The 20,565-nt window shown below is 41.0% G+C and overlaps 1 protein-coding gene across 1 annotated transcript in view; it reads right to left on the bottom strand.

The window, feature by feature from the left end:
* LOC137144640 (complement factor H-like) overlaps positions 1-20,565 on the bottom strand; it is an 82,222-nt gene that overhangs the window by 14,030 nt on the left and 47,627 nt on the right. Inside the window, exons 18-24 of the mRNA XM_067535070.1 lie at positions 10,365-10,410; positions 9,529-9,650; positions 6,608-6,784; positions 5,158-5,346; positions 4,828-5,010; positions 3,231-3,431; positions 1,409-1,591 (exon numbers count right to left, since the gene is read on the bottom strand). Of these exons, the coding sequence (XP_067391171.1) occupies positions 1,409-1,591; positions 3,231-3,431; positions 4,828-5,010; positions 5,158-5,346; positions 6,608-6,784; positions 9,529-9,650; positions 10,365-10,410 (1,101 nt within the window). The remainder of the gene's footprint in view (positions 1-1,408; positions 1,592-3,230; positions 3,432-4,827; positions 5,011-5,157; positions 5,347-6,607; positions 6,785-9,528; positions 9,651-10,364; positions 10,411-20,565) is intronic.

The following is a 20,565-nucleotide window of genomic DNA, read 5'->3' on the forward strand; positions in this document are numbered from 1 at the left end:
AAGACTGGACATTTAAGACACTTTCCTATTACTTTTATAGCCCATAGAGGTGAGAGAGTGATTGTCCCAGATCAAGCAACACTGTTCACTTTGTATCCCTTTCCCCCTCCTTTTATCCTATCTATTGAGACTGCAAGCTGTCTGGCACAGGAACCATGATTTCCCATCTGTTTATATGGTACCTCCGCCTCCCCCCCCCCCCCCCCCCCCCCAAGTGGTGCCACTCTGCCAAGCATTCTTTGTATTTTTTAACTCCTACATTTCCTCAGTAAAGGCTAACACATGTTTTAGTTGGATGATTGTGGTTTCTCTTGTGAACATTTTACTCTAAATGCAGAAGATGTTGGAGCTCTCCACATATCCCCACTTACGGTAAAATTCCATAAAGTGTTCAGATATAGAACCAATTCTATCTCTAGCTCTCTGTCTTAGTTCTACAGTGTTTTTCCTCATCATTTCTGAGGATGTTGTACATGCCTTTTCAAAAATAAATTAAAGATTATTTAACATGTTAGAAATTTATTTTAGCCTTATAGAATTTTCTTTGTTATTCCAACATATTATGGTTATTGAATTTATTGATGTCCTTTAATTATTGATTTCAAGAATATGTTGCTGAAGGTATGCTGAAACACCCCACAGTAAAAATTGATTGTAATAATGGCAGAGTGCAGACAAGTTGTAGTGTTGCTTTCAGACCCCAATACAGTCTGCGCTCTAGCATGAGTGTCATTTTAATCATGTGTGGTTCCAATTACTTTGCTGCAGTGCCTAGATGTAGTATCAAGGTCAGGAAGTGCTAAATGGAAAATCTGCATTCACATCACATCTTATTGAATTTCTCCCTCCCCCCCCACAATGACATGAGTTGATAAAGGAAAGTCTGTCTGACTTATTAGCTTGAGTTCTCAAAGAATGTCTCTGTTCATCTGTGCTTAATTCACTTCACTATTCCATATTAATAATATTTTGTTAATATAATTTCAGTGAGGTTTTAATGGATCCATAGCACACCATTACGTGATATTGAATTAGTAAGAAATGCTATCTATTCACCTAGAATTGCACTGAATGTTGTTCCATTGACATTCCTAGACAGATCCTGTACTCTGACACTGATTTTTAAAGTCACTTCCACAAGGCTTCTAAATCTGTGATCAGAATTCTGTCATATTGTTTTTCCCCCCATGCTAAAAATGCTGAATTTGCAGCATCAAATAAAACAACTGAATGTCAAGCTACTTCGTTATGCATGCAAATATTGTTTATATGTACAAATGCAGGTTTTTGGCTATGCAAATAAGCTACAGAGGCAAATTTAGATGCCATTTTTGAAATCTTGAAACTCTCACAGTCACCTAATTCGCCATGTTCCTTTTTCATGTCACACAGATAATTTTAGATGTACCTGTGCAAACTGGTGGCGCTGTCCATTTTCCCAAACGACATGTGATTGTTTTGGATCCTGTCATTGTATGCAAACTTTGACATTTGTATTCCACTGAAGAACCTGATGCATATACTGGCAATAGGTCAGAAATGATGTTTCCATTTTGAATAGAAGGTGGGGAACCACACCTTCCTAACACATCTAAAATAAACACACAGCATGAAAACACAGAATAATTGCACTATATTAGGGTATTAGTTACTGAAAGTGGAAATGTTGATAGCATTGTTCCCTGCCCTAATTACACCTATAAAATCTGAGCCTTCAAGAAGGTAAAAGATCAATCTTGCTATTTTTTAAAATGAATATTTAACCTACTTTATATTTTTCTTTTCTTCGAGATCTCTCTTAGTTCCTGATTCCAGGTAGTCACCTCTCTCACTGCACAGGTAACATGGAAGGAAGGGTGGAGGGCTAGAATATTGGAGTTATTCTTCATGGGAAGTTTTACCTTGCCAAGAGATCTATGCTCTAGGAAGGTTCATTCATGCTTGTGCCTCTTGGTTATACAGTTTGCATGTGCTCTGTACTGGGCTAACTAAGAAGATGGAGAAGTGCTAAAATCTTTCTAATGAGGTTTCCAGTGCCAAATATGATCATGATTATTGTGATATAAGCACTTCTCCGCTGAGTTACTTACTATGCATTAAAAAGCAGTTAAATATCATTGTTTGGGCAAGCCTTAGAGAAATTCCAGCATGACTAAATGTTTGTGTCCCTCATTTGAGGTCTTTGTTGCACATTGTGCCCTGCATTTGGACCTGGTGTGTTGAGAGGCTTCCCATGAGGTGACTTAAATTCTTTCCACTCTAAATAATCACTTTTAAGCCCTAGGGGGGCCCATCCTTGGTTCCTTTAAGGTTCTCTCTCACCGCTTGGGTGACAGAACAGGAGCTTAAACTATCCCTAAAGGGATTTGGTGAGGATTCCTCCTGTGTGAGGCAGTGGCTTCTCATGGGCAGCCCCAGGACCAAAGGGTTTGGGCTGTGATTCACAGCACTCCACCCAGTCCTTATGGGATTCCTCTTGTCAGCACAACTTAGAACAGCCCTTATGCTGCGTCCAGCTGTTTCTATCAGTCCCCACTACCCACTTGTGGCCCCAGATCTGGCGAGGTAGAAAGGTGCCTGAATACCTTTCTATCTTCTCAGACCCACTACGCATTGCCGCAAGTTTCCCATTGCCTAGCAAGTTTTCAACCTAGATAGAATTTTATTCCTTACTCTGAGTATTTATTTCCCTTAGTAGACTCTTGTGAAGGACCTTGTTGAGAACTTTCCAAAAATCCAAGGAAATTCTACCTTCTGGTCCCATTTATCCACTGTCTTACTCAACTCTTTCTGGTAATCATAAATGAATAGAAAAGCACATCTGCTAGGTTCATAAACCCATACTTGGGAATCTTGTATTTGCAAGAGGAGCCAATTTAACCATAAATGCATCTAATTTGGCTTTTCCATTAAAGGCTAATTATTTTCTATGTGTGTGCCATTCTCCTTCCAGCATGACAAATAAGGCAACAGGGCAATTACAGTTGCTATCTACCCTGAGCTATTAAATCATTGTGTTCTGAGAACTAAAACAGTGAAACCCTCCTAAATAAATACAAGGTAATTCATTTCACAAGTGTCAGCTGTACACTGCACATTTTTGATAGTTATGTAATTTTTTTCTGTATTTACCAAATACAAGCCTATGAAGCTTTTGTGTTATGTAAGTTTGCTCATTTTCCTCCCAGCTCAGAACAGCCCAAGGAATAATAATAGTAAGAAACACATACCTTTATTGCACTGGGGGTACACAATATTGCCTGAATTACACTGCACAGTAAAATCAGGAGATAAAAATGCCTGTAGTCCAAGTCCTGATTTGCACTTAAACACAACAAAATCACCGCGTTGTATGTATTGTTTTCCATTGTATCTCTCACTCAGCTCTATGCCACGGCTTAGCATTTCTTCCTGAGAGAGAACACATGGCTCTAGAATGAGGAAAAACAGGAATCTATACATATGGTTATCACTGTAAGATGATACAAATTACACTGTAATATTAAGATATCACATTGCAAATTGTTATGTTACCCTTCTAGCCAGTGCAAATGCTGTAGTTATGTAATTAAACATGTAACTTATATTGAAGCAAAGTGTTTGTCAGAGGTTAGGAACAATTCAAAGTACAATTTTAAAAGGAAGGAAGAGAATGCCAAGTTCAAACAGCCCAATAGCCAATGATATAAGTAAGAGTGGCCACAATTTGGGCTTGGCCAAGAGACTAGTATAAAGCCTTCTGTTTATAATAGTGTCACACACTATCCGTTAAGGTACCAGAGTGATGGGTGCAGTATAAGAACCTGAATAGAATCCTAACCTCGTACCTGTTATTTTCCTTTTCTAGGGGGAAATTCATCCCTATGTAGAGGCCTATGTACCAATTCCATCCCACTTAAGATCCATTCAGAGAGTCCAAGTGGAACATAAGTGGATCACAGCCCTTGTGCTGGCCCTGTGCACATGAGTGAGTTGCACCCCTAATGAGGTCTAGATAGTGTTATTAGGGGGGCAAGGAGATGAGAAAGGTAAAGGTACCTGGATTGTCAGGAACAAGCACTGACCAAGCTATTAACTGAGCTTTTCTAATAATTGCACATTTGTTCTGATGTTAGAAATAGCAAGATGGTCTGGCCAGGAACCTGGAATTGCCAGACTAGATCACAGCTGAGGTCCATCAAGTCCAGTACCAGCCAGTGGTCAGTACCAGAGGCATCAGAGGAAGATTTAAGAACTCTGAGGCAGACAGAGGTGGGGATAATCTGGCCCCCTCCTCACTCCCTTATATTAGATCTCAGCTTGATCTGTAATCATTACAGAATGATTAAACCCTGAAACATGAGGTTAAATATTGTTTCCAAAATGTTTATGATAATTAATCTTGATAATTCTGGAGATTTTTTAGGCCATATAGATGCTGAATCCCTTTTTGACTCTAACTTCTTGGCCTCAATCACTTCCAGTGTCAATGAGTTCCGCAGTCTAATTACATGTTGTGTGGAAAAATATTTGCTTTTATCAGTTTTGAATTTTCCACCTTGAAATTTCACTAAATGTTCATTAAATGAATTTCACTGAAATTGTAAGGAAAATACATATGCCAAAATCTCCCTAAAAGAAGCTCAGGAGTTTTGCAACTCTCATCAGAAATATTTTGATTTCTAATGGGAAAATGTCTGTGTTAAATTATTTTGTATCAATATTTTGAACTTTGTAACAACAAAGTGATATTTAAACTGCGAAGCACTTTTACCTACTATCAAATATATTTGGAGATAGATGCATTGAAAAGACACATAGGTTTTGTTGTAGAAAACATCATCTTACCCTCACAAACTGGTGTTTCTGTCCAGTTTCCATTGTTACAGAAAGATTTATTTTGCCCTTTTATTGTATAAAACTTTTGGCATTTGTATTCCACAGCAGAGCCTGCGGCATACTCTTTTTGGAGAAAAGTAGTTATATCTCCATTAGCAACAACAGGTGGACGTCCACATTTCTTTCCTGTCTCTAATCAAAAACAAACAAAAACAAATGACACTGCAGAGCCAAACATTGTTTGCTCATCCTTAAGGTTATTTTGGATGAGATTTTCTTCATTATCTTCCTTCCATATCATTTGAGATATAGGAAGTGTCTGCAAATGATCATACTTACCAGAGATACACAGTGGAAAATCTATGTGCCCATCAAGACATTTCCTTGCTGAAGGAACTGTGGGGTTATATCCTTCACTGCAGAAAAATTCCACTACTTGATCATTTGGAATTATTACTGTACGTCTACGGCCACTGGACAGAAGCAGTTTTTTGTCCTCCAGTTGCTGTTTTGTGATGGTACATGGTGCTAAATGAAAAAAGAAAAAATTAAAACAATGTACTATTCATTACAAAGCTTTAAGTTCATCAGTTCCAAAATTCCAAATCAGAATACACACAATTAAAGCTATTTCTTTATTTTTAATCTTTCACCATAATAAGAATCTCTTCCATGATATGATCCCAGAATAGTGATTATATCACATACCAGAAATAATTTATTAATTATATCTCATAATAGATGTCATGGGTCTGCATTACATATAGGGCCTAATCTTGCTTCCACTAGGTATTTGGGCTCAGAGTCTAATTGCATTTCAGTTGCAACTTAAACTTGTCAAGCAATGGTGAAAGGAAGATGGTGATGAGTAATCTGCAAAGTGTGGTTGTTGCTGATTGTATAGTTGGAACTGGAGTCCCCAGAGAATACAAAACTAAATTCAAATGACATCTCCAAAGCGACCACCCTTATAAGCAATTACCTTCATGAGGACACCATCCCTAAAAGTCCTAAGTATATTGAGTACAATTCTGTTTCATTTTTATCAGAAAATCATTTCTGTTGACTGTTTTTATCAGTTCCTTTGATAGGTCACTCCTGATAGGTTTCACTGTACTTGTGAAAATGTGGCACATATGAGTTAAAGTTGTAACTAGGAATATTAATTACATCTAGGGGCTCAATGTGACATGCATAATACAAGGGGAAAGAGTTAAATTTCTTAGGAGATGTATGTGGGGAAGTGAAGTGAGGGTTAAAGTTAGTGTAGTTTGTCATGTTACATTAACTTCTTAAGCTAATATTTTTTAAATTGGCAAATGTTTAAAATCACTATTTATAAATTGTCCACCTAGGAGTTGGAATAGGGTCTGTGTGAGCATAGATTACTGGGAGCAGGAGAAGTGAAGCCACAAGAGGTGAGTTTTGTGGAGGGATCTGAAGGAGGAAAGATGTTCCAGGCATAGGGAAAGAAGGTGACTCCAGAGTCATAATGTCAACCTCTATATTGAGGCAAAACACATTGAAGAGACAATGCTATAAAATCCAGTGATGGAAATTTAATAAATTACTTGTTTTCTTCCTTTTCAAATACCTGCATCGGTATGCACACTGATTTCACAACATGGAACTACACCAACTGCTTTCCTGCAATACTGAAATAATGAAGGATTCCTCTCCTTTATGACCTCTGATTAACTACCGAGTTCTACATACATCTGCATAAATTAACAAAAATTCGCAAAGACCTAAGCTATGGGGACTAAAATAGATTCAAATATCCCTTTACCCAAACATTTTGGTGGTGGCATCCAGTTTCTCCCATCACATGTTATCCGTTCAGATCCTGCCAGCGTGTATCCAGGGTAGCAGCCATATTGCACTGTGTCACTCTCCACATATTGTGATTGCTTGCCGCTAATAATTTCGCCAAAATCAACATCAGGCGGCTGTTCACATACTGGCACTACACAAACCAAACACCCGATGTTAGTTCATTTTAGTGCAGGTTGGGAATCGAAGCATGTAAAACACCATTTGAGCCTATTTTGGCAGCTTGCAGTGTGCTGCTCTGGTGGATTTTAGAGCGTATAAATATTTCCAAAAGACTGACTTGAGCTAAAATATGACTCTCCCTCTGTCTCTATTTTATATAAACAAACCTTCATTGAACGGGGAAAAAAAGAATTCATTTTGCAGGGAGGCTGGACTTACACCTTTTGTTACTTAGAAACCTATTCTAGGTTGGCATTATCACTGTAGTGATAAACAGTGAAGACCTGTGAAATCTTGTCATATCCATACTGGTCTCCGCCAGTAAGTCAGAAATATGGCATGAGACTTTGGAAGAGGGGAGAGAGTCCTAGTGAGATTTGGGGGTCTAAATATTGTCCAAAAATCAGAAGCCTCGCCCCCAAATCCAAATAAAACTGCTGGGTCTGAACTGAAAACAATTCTGTCTAATCTAAATTAGTTTACCAAAGCATTTATAATGGGCCCATCGTGGCAGACTCTATTTCAATCTTGTCAATTAAGACTGAACAGGCCCTCTCAACCATTATAAATATAATGCTACTAATATCTACAAACTGGCTTATTTTAAAAGATTTCTATATTTAATTTTTATATAAATTAGTCCCATCTAACCTGCATGTGTTCTTGGAGTCTACAGGTCAACTCACCAGTGTTCCCAACTACCATTTTGCTTAGTCTTTTAGAAAAAAAGTCAAAAAGAAAAGCCCTCAATTATACTGAATCCAACAGCCACAAATTCTGGGAAATCTAGATCCAGTGAATGAAAAATGCTGAGGTCTGTAGAAATATTAACTAATCACATTATGGCAGAAATGTTTAAAGAAGCCTAGAAGATGGAGAACTACTATTAATTTCAATGAGTATTCTGCATCTAAATTCTTAAGAGACTTTGACAATCTCAGACCACATATATACATCTTTTTAAAAAAAAAAACTTCATGTAACCTTAAGATGCATGAATCATTCATCTAAGCCACTAAACGATGATACTGTTGTCACTTTTGTTCTCCTCTACTTGTGTTTATCACCCCACTTGATGCTCCTCTTAATTTAAGGCCTGTCTAGCACACCCTTACTCATATGAGTAATCTCTGCTCATAAAAGTCATCCCTTTGTATGGGTCTACTCTCCTTAGCAAGGTCTGCCCCTTGACCCTTCTGTTTTGACCCTTAGAATGTAAAGAAAACTGTTACAAATAAGAAATCAATGGCCATAAAGCAGAGATTGCCATATATTGATTCAAGCATTCAGAGTTCTTGTAGCAACTCATACTTTATATTGAATCAACATAACAATTAATATCAGGATGTTTTGTCAATGCTAATATTTGCCTCTGAAAACAAACATTTTAATGTTCATCTAAATAAAACTCAGTATTAACTTAGTATAGCTGAGACGGCACCTCCATTCAAAGCACTTACTGGGGCTGAAGTTTCTCATGTTCTTTGTCAGTCCAAAAGTAAATTTCTTTTGGAAAGTTTGAATCAAGTCTGACTAACTCTTTTTCATTGCACAAGAAAATAAAAGGTACTCTATTAACAAATTTAAGGTTTTGATAAATCAAAACCAGTTCAGATCTAAAACCTCAAACTCTACACACTCTCAATTCTTACTGAGACAAAGAAATGGTACACATCTGATAACAGCATACTGTGCTGACACCTCATGTCATTTTCTGTTCAGATTTTAGGGCACTTAGAACCCAGATATCCAGATATGCCTGTCAGAGGCAGTGCATATCTTCCAGAAGGCCATACATTGAACTACTGAGTAGGTCAGTTACCAGAGATTATTTGAGCAAAAACAGATTGTAATAAAGATTGACTCCTTAGTATATTGCTTGAGACCCTCCCAATCTCTTGGAAAGTCCATGGCCTAGTTCACTGTATGACATCAGGGAAAGGACTCAGCAGGTCCAGTGTCAAAGATTAAAACATCTCCTTTTCTATAGAACTCAAAGCACTTTCTAGAGGTATTTCTAAGGCACCTATCCCCATAGCACCTATACATCAGGTCCATACACAAGAACCTTTTCTACAATCAGCATAACATTGTATTTGGAGTGTTATCAAATAGAATCAATTGCTAAATGAACATGAATCCCATTGAATTCACAGTTTATTTAGTGTGGCAAAAATAACTCTGGAGAAGAACAGGAAACCGATATTTGAGTTCCTAAGTAAATTTCACAAGCTGTCAGGATTACTGCGATAACACTCACAGAAATACTAGGAATGCTCACATACTTTTGCACTCTGAAGTATTTTGAGGGATTCACTCAGCCCTGTTTTTTAGGCAGTAGGTTAGACACATTGGAATAGTCTCTAGAACAACCCAAAAGTAAGGCTCCATAACTAACACTCCAACTGCAAAGGTTCTTATTCACTCACCTCCCTTTGTCACTATTTACTGTGTGTTACAGTTTTACCTTTGCAAAGTGGGGCTAGGAATTACACCGCTATCAGATGGGACGGTGTCACATTGGATGTTGGGAGTTCGCTCTCCTCCCTTAGTTCTGGCCATTTCCACCAGGGGACCACTCTATGGTGTCGAAAACAGCTGTTACTGTCACAGCACTGGACTTTGTGCTGTATCAGGTGTAGTTAATATCCCTACACTCCAGGGGAGGCTGAAGCCAAAATATTGTTGAATCCGTTAATTTATTTTGCATCTTACCTTCTCCCTTAGCACAGAAAGCCCAGATTATCTGAAGGACGACACATCTCAACAAAGTCATGCTGGTGCTTGAAAAAGTAAACCCAGCACTTGCAATGGCTGACATGGAGTTCTGCTCTTCTCTAGATGCAATCCTCAGCAAATGAAGACTCACCCTCTTTTCTAACCTCATCCTGTAGCTCTATCCCCACCTCTTTTCTTACAACATCAAATTCCAGAGATAACATCTGTAAACTCCACCAGGAATACAGTCCAAGTTGTTTGGGTTTTTTGCCAATGCTCCTCTTTCATTACATAGACGTCTTCCCTCACAGCATTTCCTGACTCTTTTAGTCCACGACCAACCCATTCTTTTGCAATTTTGGATTATCTATTTGCTGTTTATTTCCCTGAATGTGGCAGGATCTTCCAGATGAATGTTCATGGCCCCCAGTCCTCTCAAAAGGAGCACCAGGAGGTGACAGCTGAGCTGTCAGGTGCAGTGAACAGAACACTAAGGTGATATCTATGCTAGAGGTCCACTCTAGGTTGAGCTCTTCAGTAAATCAAGAGCCTGGAACAAACATTTGGGCAGTATCTACATTGCCCTTTACATTTCTGTTAAATGCCTCATATTAACTGGCAGTCAGTGAACTTGTGGTGGAGCCCAGGCCTGAGAGACAGCATTTGCCAGGGGAAGCTGGTATTGTGCAAGCCTTACTGTTTATCAATCATGGATCACGACACACAGTCACTTTGAATTTTGGCATGAGGCAGAGCTTATTCTGTTGAATCATGAGTTCAGAGAACTTCCCATCAAAGGTTAAAGTGTATTAGTATTATTTATGTTTACTTACTTTAACTTATCAGACTCTAGCTCATCCTTCATGTCCTTTTGTCCCTCTGGGGAGTATATTAGATGCAGTTAATTGCTTTTGTGGAGACATAGAAAATACCATGAGGCTGGGACACTTACAAATAAAAGATAATCATCAGTGCATCATACTACATTGTACAGGATAGGCATCAACATTCACAGGACGAAACTGAAAAAGTTTTGGGGGTGGAGAATCCTGTACATCACCACCAAATAGCCATAAAGTGATGCACTCCTCCTATGTTGCAATGGTGATTCCAGCCACACAGTTTCACACTCATAGTTAAGGGAACACCCCTAGTAAGGAGAATAAGTTCCCAAGCCATGTTATAGGAAAACATTTACAAGTATTTTGTCTGTGAGCTGTCTGTGCAAAATAGCTGCAATTACCTAAAACACCTGCATGGTGTCTATATGATTTAAGGCTAAACACCACACAGACAAAAATCCATTGCATGAACATTTTTCTTACGATGTGTTAAACATAGTGTAGGCAGACAGTATATTGGCAAACATTTTAATTTTCTATCATGGGCTAGAATGAAGAATAGACCCATGTGGTCCCCTAGGATATGGCCATGCTAATGTAAAATTATTCACTATAGTACATTTTCTAGTGTGCTCTTCAGGCTAGTTGCTTAATGGGATTAAAAAACAAACACAAGAAAGAACAATACTCATCTATGTGTGGGACTCCATGACACTCCTCCATGAAAATTCACAAATGTGGCACTGGTATTATAGGCAGTGATGGTCATCACGTATGGTTAAGGTTGCCCAAGATTTTCCATTATATGATCCTGTTTGCAGTTGCTTATCACTTTAACAAACTTTAACCGTTCAGGCTGACGCCTTTGTTGCTGGGCGTCTCATCAGATTGACCATTTTAACAAAATTGGCCAAAAATGATTCTGTCAATTTTCAGAATATTAAAAAACTATATGCTGTTTGCCCATGTTAAAAGACGTTGTACAGCTGACGAATTGAGAAGCTCTAGCATCTACATGTTTTGTAGCAGGGACTTGAAATTAGGGTGTGTCTTTTACCATACCTGTGAAAATTCACACAAATTTGGCATAGTTATAATACTTTGAAAAAAATCACAATTCATACGTGCTCAGTAGAGACTTGTTCGAATTCGACAGCTGAATTTACCAAAGAGTCTGTCTACTCCAGGCAATCTCTATCCCGGGGCCACAGAAGTTGCCCTACAATTGCTCCTTCCTGATGTCAGAGGTCACTGTGGCATTGGGTACAGAAATTGAAAGGAGGGAGACTGAGTCATGTGCTCTCAGTACTCCTCTGGCTGGCACCCAGGCAGCATGGAGGAGAAATAGGAATCAGCCTGATTTGAATACAGTGGAATAAAGAATGGGTGTTTAGTGGGGTGAGCAGGAGCAGAATAGGAGCAAGGCAGAAAGGAGGTTGCTGGAGCCAGAGGGTGGGGGGAGCAGAGTTAGTGGGGTGAATCTAAAGGGCTCATCTGCACAAAGTGGGACAAAGGCAGGAGATAATGAATAATATATTGTATACTACATTATATTATATTATATTTAATATAATATAATAATATAACTAAGACTGTATCATATTGCATATACACAAGGGAGATGAATTAAACTTGCATAGAAACCTTAATTCTGTCATTTCCTAACTTATTTACTATCTTAAATTTCTTTTAATTGCATTTTGTGTGTGTGATTCTATGTAGGCCTTACACATTATTGATAGATACTTGGAATAACCTTCCCCTGGCCCCAGAACCATCAAAACAGGATTGCTAGTGATCTTACAAATGTGTCTATTGGTCAGAAATATTTTTCAAAAGAGACAGTTTCCTGTCCCAAAGCAACATTTAAAGAAACTGGAAGTCTAGTGGAACAGCGTTGAAAGACTTCTTGCTCCATTTGTCCCTCTTGCTGTTGTGCCACTGCTAACTTTCCCCTCTGACTGCATATGTAAAAAAGAGCAAAGTTAAAAACAAAGGGCAGTGCAGTTGTGACAGCTGCCTGCAGCAGGGAGTGAACTGGGGATCTCCCCTGCTAAAGATGAGAGCTGCTGTGCCGTAACAGTGACTCTACATTTCTGGAGTCTTGTGCAATTAAAAGTTTAATGTGGCATTAATTTACTTTTTGCAACTCTCTGTAGGCTCTCTGTTCATTCTTTTAAATAAACACACATGGGCCGGGGAGAGGGAGGTTGTACCAAGATACTTAGACTTTTTCCTGTAATCAAAATTTCTCTGCCTGCCTTTGGATCATGCGTTCTGTGACTAACTGGGCATACAGACTCCCACTGATAGGAAAGGCCTGGCCCTGAAAGACAGTTATTGGGACAAATTCCCAAAATCACAATAGAAAGGTGTCTAATGTACTCAAGCATGTCATATTACAGTCATTGGTGGGGGAATTGACTGAGAATGTGAGAACAATAAAGGAACTTGGGATCAATGACCATGAGTAGCTACAGAGTGCACAGTAAGGAGTGGGAACTAAAACTCACCAGGACAAGGGTATTCAATTTCTTAATTCCTCAACATTTACTTTACTGAAATCCAAGCCCCCCCTGCTCTCCTCCACCTCTGTGAGGGGGTGCGGATGGGAAGTATGCCTTCTTGACAATGTGCTCCTTCTTAATTCACTCTGTACCTCTGAGTAGGGCCAAGAATATTTCTTGTGTTCCCTGAGTGTTAAGGTTTTGCAAGTCTAGGTGTCACATAAAATATTAGACTTCCTAAAGTGGGCACGATAGGGCCAATGCAGCTGGCTTCATGTACAGCAGTGGAAAACAACAGATGGGAAAAATGCAAATCTGTGGGAAAATAATCTAAATCTAAACATAGAGAATAGGATAAGATAGTGACCTTTGTCCATTATTTCCAGGATCCAATGGTCTGAATTTAGCCTGTTCAAGGCTTCCTAAAAGCAAAATGGATGGTTCCCAAGGAGGGGAAAGGAAGAAGAAGATAGATCCTGCATTTCCAAGGGCTCTTGCCTGCACCATCAAACCTGGTGATGTGAGGTCGAAGCACGGTTGTGGTGGAGGAGGAAGGGGAGGAAGGTGTCCCTCTGCTTCAGGGGATCAGATTATCTTTGTTCACTGTTGATCGTCTCTGTCGAGAATAATGCTGAGGCCTACATATTACTTTCTCCATGTGGCCAGGGTACATATCTCCAAGAAACATAACTTGGCTCTTGAGTCCTTTAAAGTGTTCAAGGGTTCAGCCTTGTGCTTATTAAAGAGGTTGCAGCCTTCAAAGGGTAGAGTCATGGCCAGAACATGGGCAGTCTCACCTAGTGGTCAGAGCAGGAGTCAGACGTCAGCCTGGGTCCAATACCAGGAGGTCAGCGTCTGAGAGAAGCCAGAAGGCAAACCAAGAGTCAGGTAGTGTCAGGTTACCAGGAGATCAGTTGCAGATACTATGAGCAAGTATCGCAGGGAAAGCAGGCCAAAGCAGGAAGAACACAGTTATATAGACAACTTTATATTCCTGTGTTTGGATTAAATAGAGGCTGGGGAACCAGTCAAGACCCCCAGGATTCCACCAATCAGATCCTGGGACAGGAATCCTCTGCTAAAGTTCAGCTGCTATTTTAGAAGCTATTAGTAGGTCACTGGTAGGCAAATTGGAACTGCCCACTTCTTAAGTGCCATGTAGATCAAAGTTTGAGACCTGCAGTCCCTGACAGGTAGCTCCTTGATAGTCAGTTGGCCCTCCTTCAGTACCCCCCAAGAGTACAGCTAACAAGCCTGTGCATCACAATCACAGTTACCATACAATGTGCAGCCATGTCTGAGGGAGTTAGGGCTGTATGTGCGGCAGTTGTCCTGCTACCATTAGGGACCTGAATTTCCCTCTGTGCTTCTGCAGAATTTGTCAAAAAATTCTGACACCAGTCCCACATCAATACATCACATGCAGGCTGCAGCACTTGGTAGTTTGATATGCACATCTGTAATCTGGCCGAGGAACAGGTTGAGCCTCTTTACGTCTTTGTCCCATGATGTCATTTTGGATGGTCCTGCTGCTTAGCTCTCTCATGGACAGCTGCACCCACCAACATTCCTAGGCATGGAGTGATTTTAAAAATATTCAAACCCCTTGAACATGACTTGTTAGCATCTATCCACCTTCCTTAATGTGGGCACCACAGAAGCAGTGTTTGCCAGAGGTCCCTTGCTGAATCCAACAAGGTTTCATTTATTGTGATTGCCACTTTCTAGGGTTCTGAGGGTTACAGGTTGTCTAGAAGTTGGTGTGATTTCTCCAGTATCCTCTACTGGAATCTCCAGGTTATCAGACATCCATTGGGGAAGCTTCCCGAATATTGGATAGGCATCTGGCTGAGCTGGGACAGCTGGCACACCAGCCTCAAAGGAAGACATTACTATAGAAATAGACTGGACTTGTCTCCTGCACATCATCCTGGTCAGTATCTTGGTGGCGCAACCTATGCTGGACTAGCTGAGAGCATGGGAAAGCATGGTCTAGCATGGGGAGGTTGTCACAGCCTGAAATATTTTCAAAGGAGGTCCCAGGAATAAAAGGTTGAGAATCCCTGCCATAGAGAATTCCATAAAGGATATTCCTCCTGAGACTCCCACTGTCTCCTTTTATAGGGTTGTCCTCATCACTGCCTGTCTGAGACACCAGGCTCACGGGAAGAGGAGAATGGCATATATGTAAGATATTGCTCCACTCCTTTCAGATGCAGAGGAAAAGAAATAGTATCTTTCTTCTATAGAAGGAGACATTCTTGCTGGATTGCTGGAAGGTCCTGCAATATCCTGCACTGGCATTGAGGTGACAGATATAAATGGACCTGGGGGCCAAAAGCTTTCTAGTAGAGAACAGAAATGGTCAGTTACCAAAAAATCACCCAGTACTTTGACTCTCATAGGTACGGAGTAGGCTGGTCCATGATTGTTTCTTCCACATCTGGAAGCATGGTAGATACCACAAAGGAAATCTGATTACCCTAATAGCTATAACACTAACGTAACTGGGGAGGAGGAGGAGGAGACATGGACACTGAAGGGATACGGTCTCACACCCACGGGCTGTAAGAAGGAACTAGAGCATGGTTGGGATTTTATGCCCTTGGCTTCAAGAAATTTGCGGGCATCCAGGATGCAGAGACACCAGACTTGGAATACATGTGATTGGTTGATTTTTCCCAGAGAACCTTGTATAAGTCATATATTGTAAAATATATTTGAACTCACACAAAGAGTTACCCCACATTTTGTAGAGTAGGGGCCATTTATGGGATTCATGTGCCCATTGATTGCCCTCCTCAAGGAACATACAAGTACATAAACAGCAAAGGCTACTACTCCATTGTTATGCAAGCTTTCATGGACCACAGAGGTTGATTTATGATCATCAACATTGGCTGCACTGGGAAAGTTCATGATGGCAAGGTTTTCCCCCGGATTGGGAGCCCACATTCATGGACAAGCTGGGACACTATGTCCACCAAATGACGCTGTCCTAAATGGAGTTACTGTCCCCACCACATACCCCCTTTGCCTTGGCTTATGAAACTGTGCCCTGATTTAAGAGGCCCTGTCAATAGATGGTTTAATTAGATGTAACAAGGTTGCTGAATGTACTTTTGGCAGATTGAAATCCCATTGGAGACATCTACAGACCCAGCTGGATGCCAATGTCATCATGCATTACTGCATTACTGTGGCAGACTGTGCTCTTTGCAATCTTTGAGAAGCCACAGCTAAGTCATTTCACCATGAATGGACCTATGACAATACGGGGCTGCTGAATGGGTATGCTAAGCCAGAAAGTGCACTTACCACAGCTGGAGCTGGATGCACCCAGGCAACAGAAGTCAGGGATACTTTGTTTGCCCACATTCTTACATGGCCCAATGAAGAGGGGAATTAGTACCCTTATGAATGTGCTTGTGGGGGGAGGGTTGAGATGAGGCTGATTGATTGTGGGGGTTTTCAGTGCTCAGGGAGGGTTGGGAACATTGCATGGCAAGCAACTACTTATGAATGGCATGACCACTTATGAAATGGGGAAGGGATGATTCACAGGATGGAATGATGTAAGGAAGTGACTGAAGCATGGATTGTTACATGTGACTGTATTGAGGAACAGTGTTTCTATACTAATTCCTAATTGTTTATCTTTCTTATTTTAAATACACTGTGTGATGCGATGTAGTGATAACGATACACTTTGTTGATGAAATAAAAAGCTTTATTTATACCTGTTATGTCCAATCTAATTTCCAAGCTCATGTAATAACAAACATATAAATAAAATAATGAACTATACTTATCTATGTGTAAGGCTCCATTAAAATCCTTCATTCAAACTGACAATGTTTATGATGGTACTACAGGCAGAGTTCATAGTGCCGTCTGTTAAAGTTGACTGATACTTCCCATTATAAGACTCTGTTTTTCAGTTGTTTATAATTTTGCCAAACTTTAACCATTCAGAATAATAATTTACATGCTGGGTTCCATCTCATGATGATTTTGGGGGGTTAATACCAGCTGAAATGTTCCAACCATTTCTCAGGATAAAATTAGAGCAAATATGTGCCTCCCCTCTCATTATGTGGAGGAGAATTGCAGAGCACAGACAGAAAGACACTCCATCTGGCAGGGGCAGGAGCAGCCAAAGCAGGGACCTCTCTGGACATTCCAACTAAAACTATAAAATGTTCTCTGACTTTCCCTGCACAGCGCTGATAGGCTGTTTGCTCCAACCCTCCCCTCTTCCTCCATCTCTTCACCTGACCACCACTCCACATCTGCCTTCCTCCTCTGTTCTGTCTATCTCACCTCCTTCTCATTTTGTGACATTTAGCTGATCCCCTCCCTAATTAAACCCATTCCTCCAGAAAAATGTGAAACTAACATTTCTCACCAGCACTTTGGTCATTCTGCTTGGTGTTACACCCATTCCCCAAAACTCTGTTGGTCTTGTCTAATTAAACCAGATTGTTTCCTTGTACTCCCATCTCTCTGTATCCATTTGTTGTCTCATCATATACTTAGATTGTAAGATCTTTGTGGCAGAGGCTCTCTCTTTGTTCTATGATAGTACAGCACCTGGCACAATGGGGTCCTAGTCCATGTCTGGGGCTCCTAGGTGCTATGATAATAAAAATAATGAATTTGACAAAGTTCTAAACCTGTGAAAAATCTCAGTTCACACATGCTCAGTAGAAACTTCTTGGATTCTGACAGATACATTCTCTGAAGATTCTATCTGCTTTGACCATAATCCAGCTCAGGGGCTTTAAAGGCTGAGCAGGACTTTCCCTGAAATTGCTCCTCCCAGCTGCCAGGAATCACTGTGGCACCGGGCCCAGGAACTGATAGCAGAGAAATTGCCTCTCAGGCACTGAGACATAAAGCCAGCGTAGGGGAGAAGAAGGAGTCATCTGATTGGAATGCAAAGGAGGGAGGAATTGGGGAGCAGAGGGAGAATAGGAGCAACTGGGGCAGGAGGGGTGTAGGAACCAGAGGGTGGCAGGAGAGGGAGGGAGGCAGGCAGGAGCCAGGGCATGGGGAGGAGTAGGATAGGAATTAATGTGATATAATTAAAGACCGTATCATAATACACACACAAAGTGGCTAAATGAAGGCAACCTTAATTCCGGCATTTCCTAACTTGTGGGAACTTGACTTTGCAACCTTAAGATTCTTTTAACATCATTTTAGTGTGGGTAATTCTCTACAGACCTTACACATTATTGGTAGATACTTGCTACAGCCTTCCCCCAAGCTCCCACCACCATAAAGCTAAGCTCCCAAGATTGCTAGGTATAACAGGGTCAGTCACTGCCCAAGTATCCCTTGTGGCCAGGATGGCTCTGCAACACCTTGCCTCACTTTTCCTTCTTCAGGACTTCTTAAATCAACGCCACCAGTCCAGAGTCCTTAAAACATTCCCCTTCTGGGTCTAATTTCTTTACATAGAATTCAAAACAAACTCCATTTTGGGGCCGCTCCCCTTTGCCCAGGAGACTATCCAACCCTTCAGGTTGATTCTTTTTCGGTTCTTTTCTACTTTTAGCAGGCCACTTCCAGCCTTACTTGGCTGGAGTCTTTTGGTCCCTGAACCAATAAGTTCTCCTTCAGGCTTCAGCTGTCTGTGGCATTCAGGAGCCTCCTAACTCTCTGCAGGTTCATTCTGCCAGAGCTTCCTCTACCACTTCCCTATTGTCCTCTAGCTTTGTACAGAGACCAGCTGCCCTTCATCACACCCTATCAAGAGGCTGTTAGTGAGGGACAGGTAGGCTGGATGAGTTCCGTCCTAATGGGGCCCAGTCCACCCTGTGACACTTGGGATCATACAAACGAGCTGTAGGTCAAAACCATTCTCCAAAATAATCCATTTCCATACCCAAGTAGCATTTAGAGAAGCTGGAAGTCCAGTGGGAAGGAGCTGACCCTTCTGTTACTGCTGCCATTGCCAACCTTGCCCTCTGAACGCATTTGTGGAAGAGAGCAGTTAAGAACCAAGCTAACCCTGCCATTAATTCTACATTTCCCAAAATCTCACACTTAATGTTGCATTACATTAATTTTTTGCATATATTTGTATATTTTTGTTCATTCTTTTAAATAAATACAAGTTTGGGGGTTGGGGAGGGTCATACCAAAATATTTAGGCTTTTCCAGTAATTACAGTTCTCCACTCAGCTAGTCACAGCAAGCCTCATCCAAAGCCCATTGAAATTAATATACAGACTCCCATTGACTTCAAAAGGCTTTGAGCCACGCCCAGAGAGACCCTTATTGGGTCGAATTCTCAAAGGAACAGTACAGTGGTGTCTGGCAGAAAATAGCCATCGGCAGTGAGTAATGGCATTGAAGTAGGCTGTCACTATGTTAGTTCCATTGAAAGCTAAGGATAAGTCTCTTCATGGGAGTCATTCAGGAGAAGCATTCCCTTGCTGAGACTTCGAGTTGCAACAAAATCCACATATGCACTCCACCACAGAGTATTAATGTCCCAGCAGCATTTAACCAGAAAGTTTCAATGCTAGCCATAGTATCAAAGTACATGGGCTTTCTTAGGGCCAGATTGAGATACTCCCAGAGAGGCTAAGTAGGACCTTACTTTGCAAGTAGACCCACTGATGTCATTAGAAATTGGAATAGTGACAGCCTGGAAGTGTGATCTCATTGCCAACTCCTGTTTTTCTGGCATGCACCTCTGTACAAGACCTGCCAGAATCTACCCCAATTTCTGTTTCTCTGGGCCTGATCAAAAGCCCCTTGAAGTCAATAGGAGTTTTCCACACAAATATACATGTTGTAATATCTGTTTCAATGGGACTATTAACAGCATAAGCTACTACTCAGATTGAAGAACAGTACTATAGACTGGCCCATAGGGTTGGAAAGGGGACTATGCCTCACAGGCTTCATGTATTTATCCTCACAACACCCTTGTGGGTATGTCTACACTTCGAGCTGGGAGTGTGATTTCCATTCAGAGGAGAAATATTCGGTCAAGCTCTGATCAAGCTAGCATGCTAGAAGTAGTGTAGCCGCAGCAGCATGAGCGGTGGGACAGACTAGCCACCCCACATACATGCCTAGCATCTCAGTCGGGGTTGTATCTAGGGTGGTTAACCTGTCCTGCAGCTGCTGCACTCTCTGGGTATGTCTACACTTTGAGCTAGGGGTGTGATTCACAGCTCAAGGAGAAATGCCCACATTAGTTCTGACTGAGCTGGTGTACTAAAAATAGAGGGGAGACGCAGCAGTACAAGTGCTGGGACAAGCTAGCCACACCACATACATGCCTAAGGTCTCTGACAGGAACATATCCTGGGTAGATAGCCCTTTCCACCGCTCAAGCTGCCACAACTACTATCTATTTTTAGTAAGCTCTATTTTGATGAGAGCTAGCATGAGTGTTTCTCCTCAAGCTGGGAATTACACCCCCAGCTCAAAGTGTGGTGTTATGTAAAGAAGTATATTATCCCCTGTGTACAAACGGGGTGCTGAGGCACTCAGACTAAATCTCTGGTGTCCTAGGCTCGTGCCCTAATCACTGGATCACCTTTCCTCTCTACCTGCTTTTGGGGCTAATTTGGTGAAGTTCCAGAATTTAACCATTTCACTGGATGGAACATCCCATCAATGCCCACTAGTTTGGAATTTATTTGTCATTCCCAGCTGGT

This window comes from Emydura macquarii, unplaced genomic scaffold, assembly GCF_026122565.2.
Source record: "Emydura macquarii macquarii isolate MOO-44397 ecotype Brisbane River unplaced genomic scaffold, CSIRO-AGI_Emac_v2 contig_3475, whole genome shotgun sequence".
In the NCBI taxonomy this organism is placed as follows: Eukaryota; Metazoa; Chordata; order Testudines; family Chelidae; genus Emydura; species Emydura macquarii.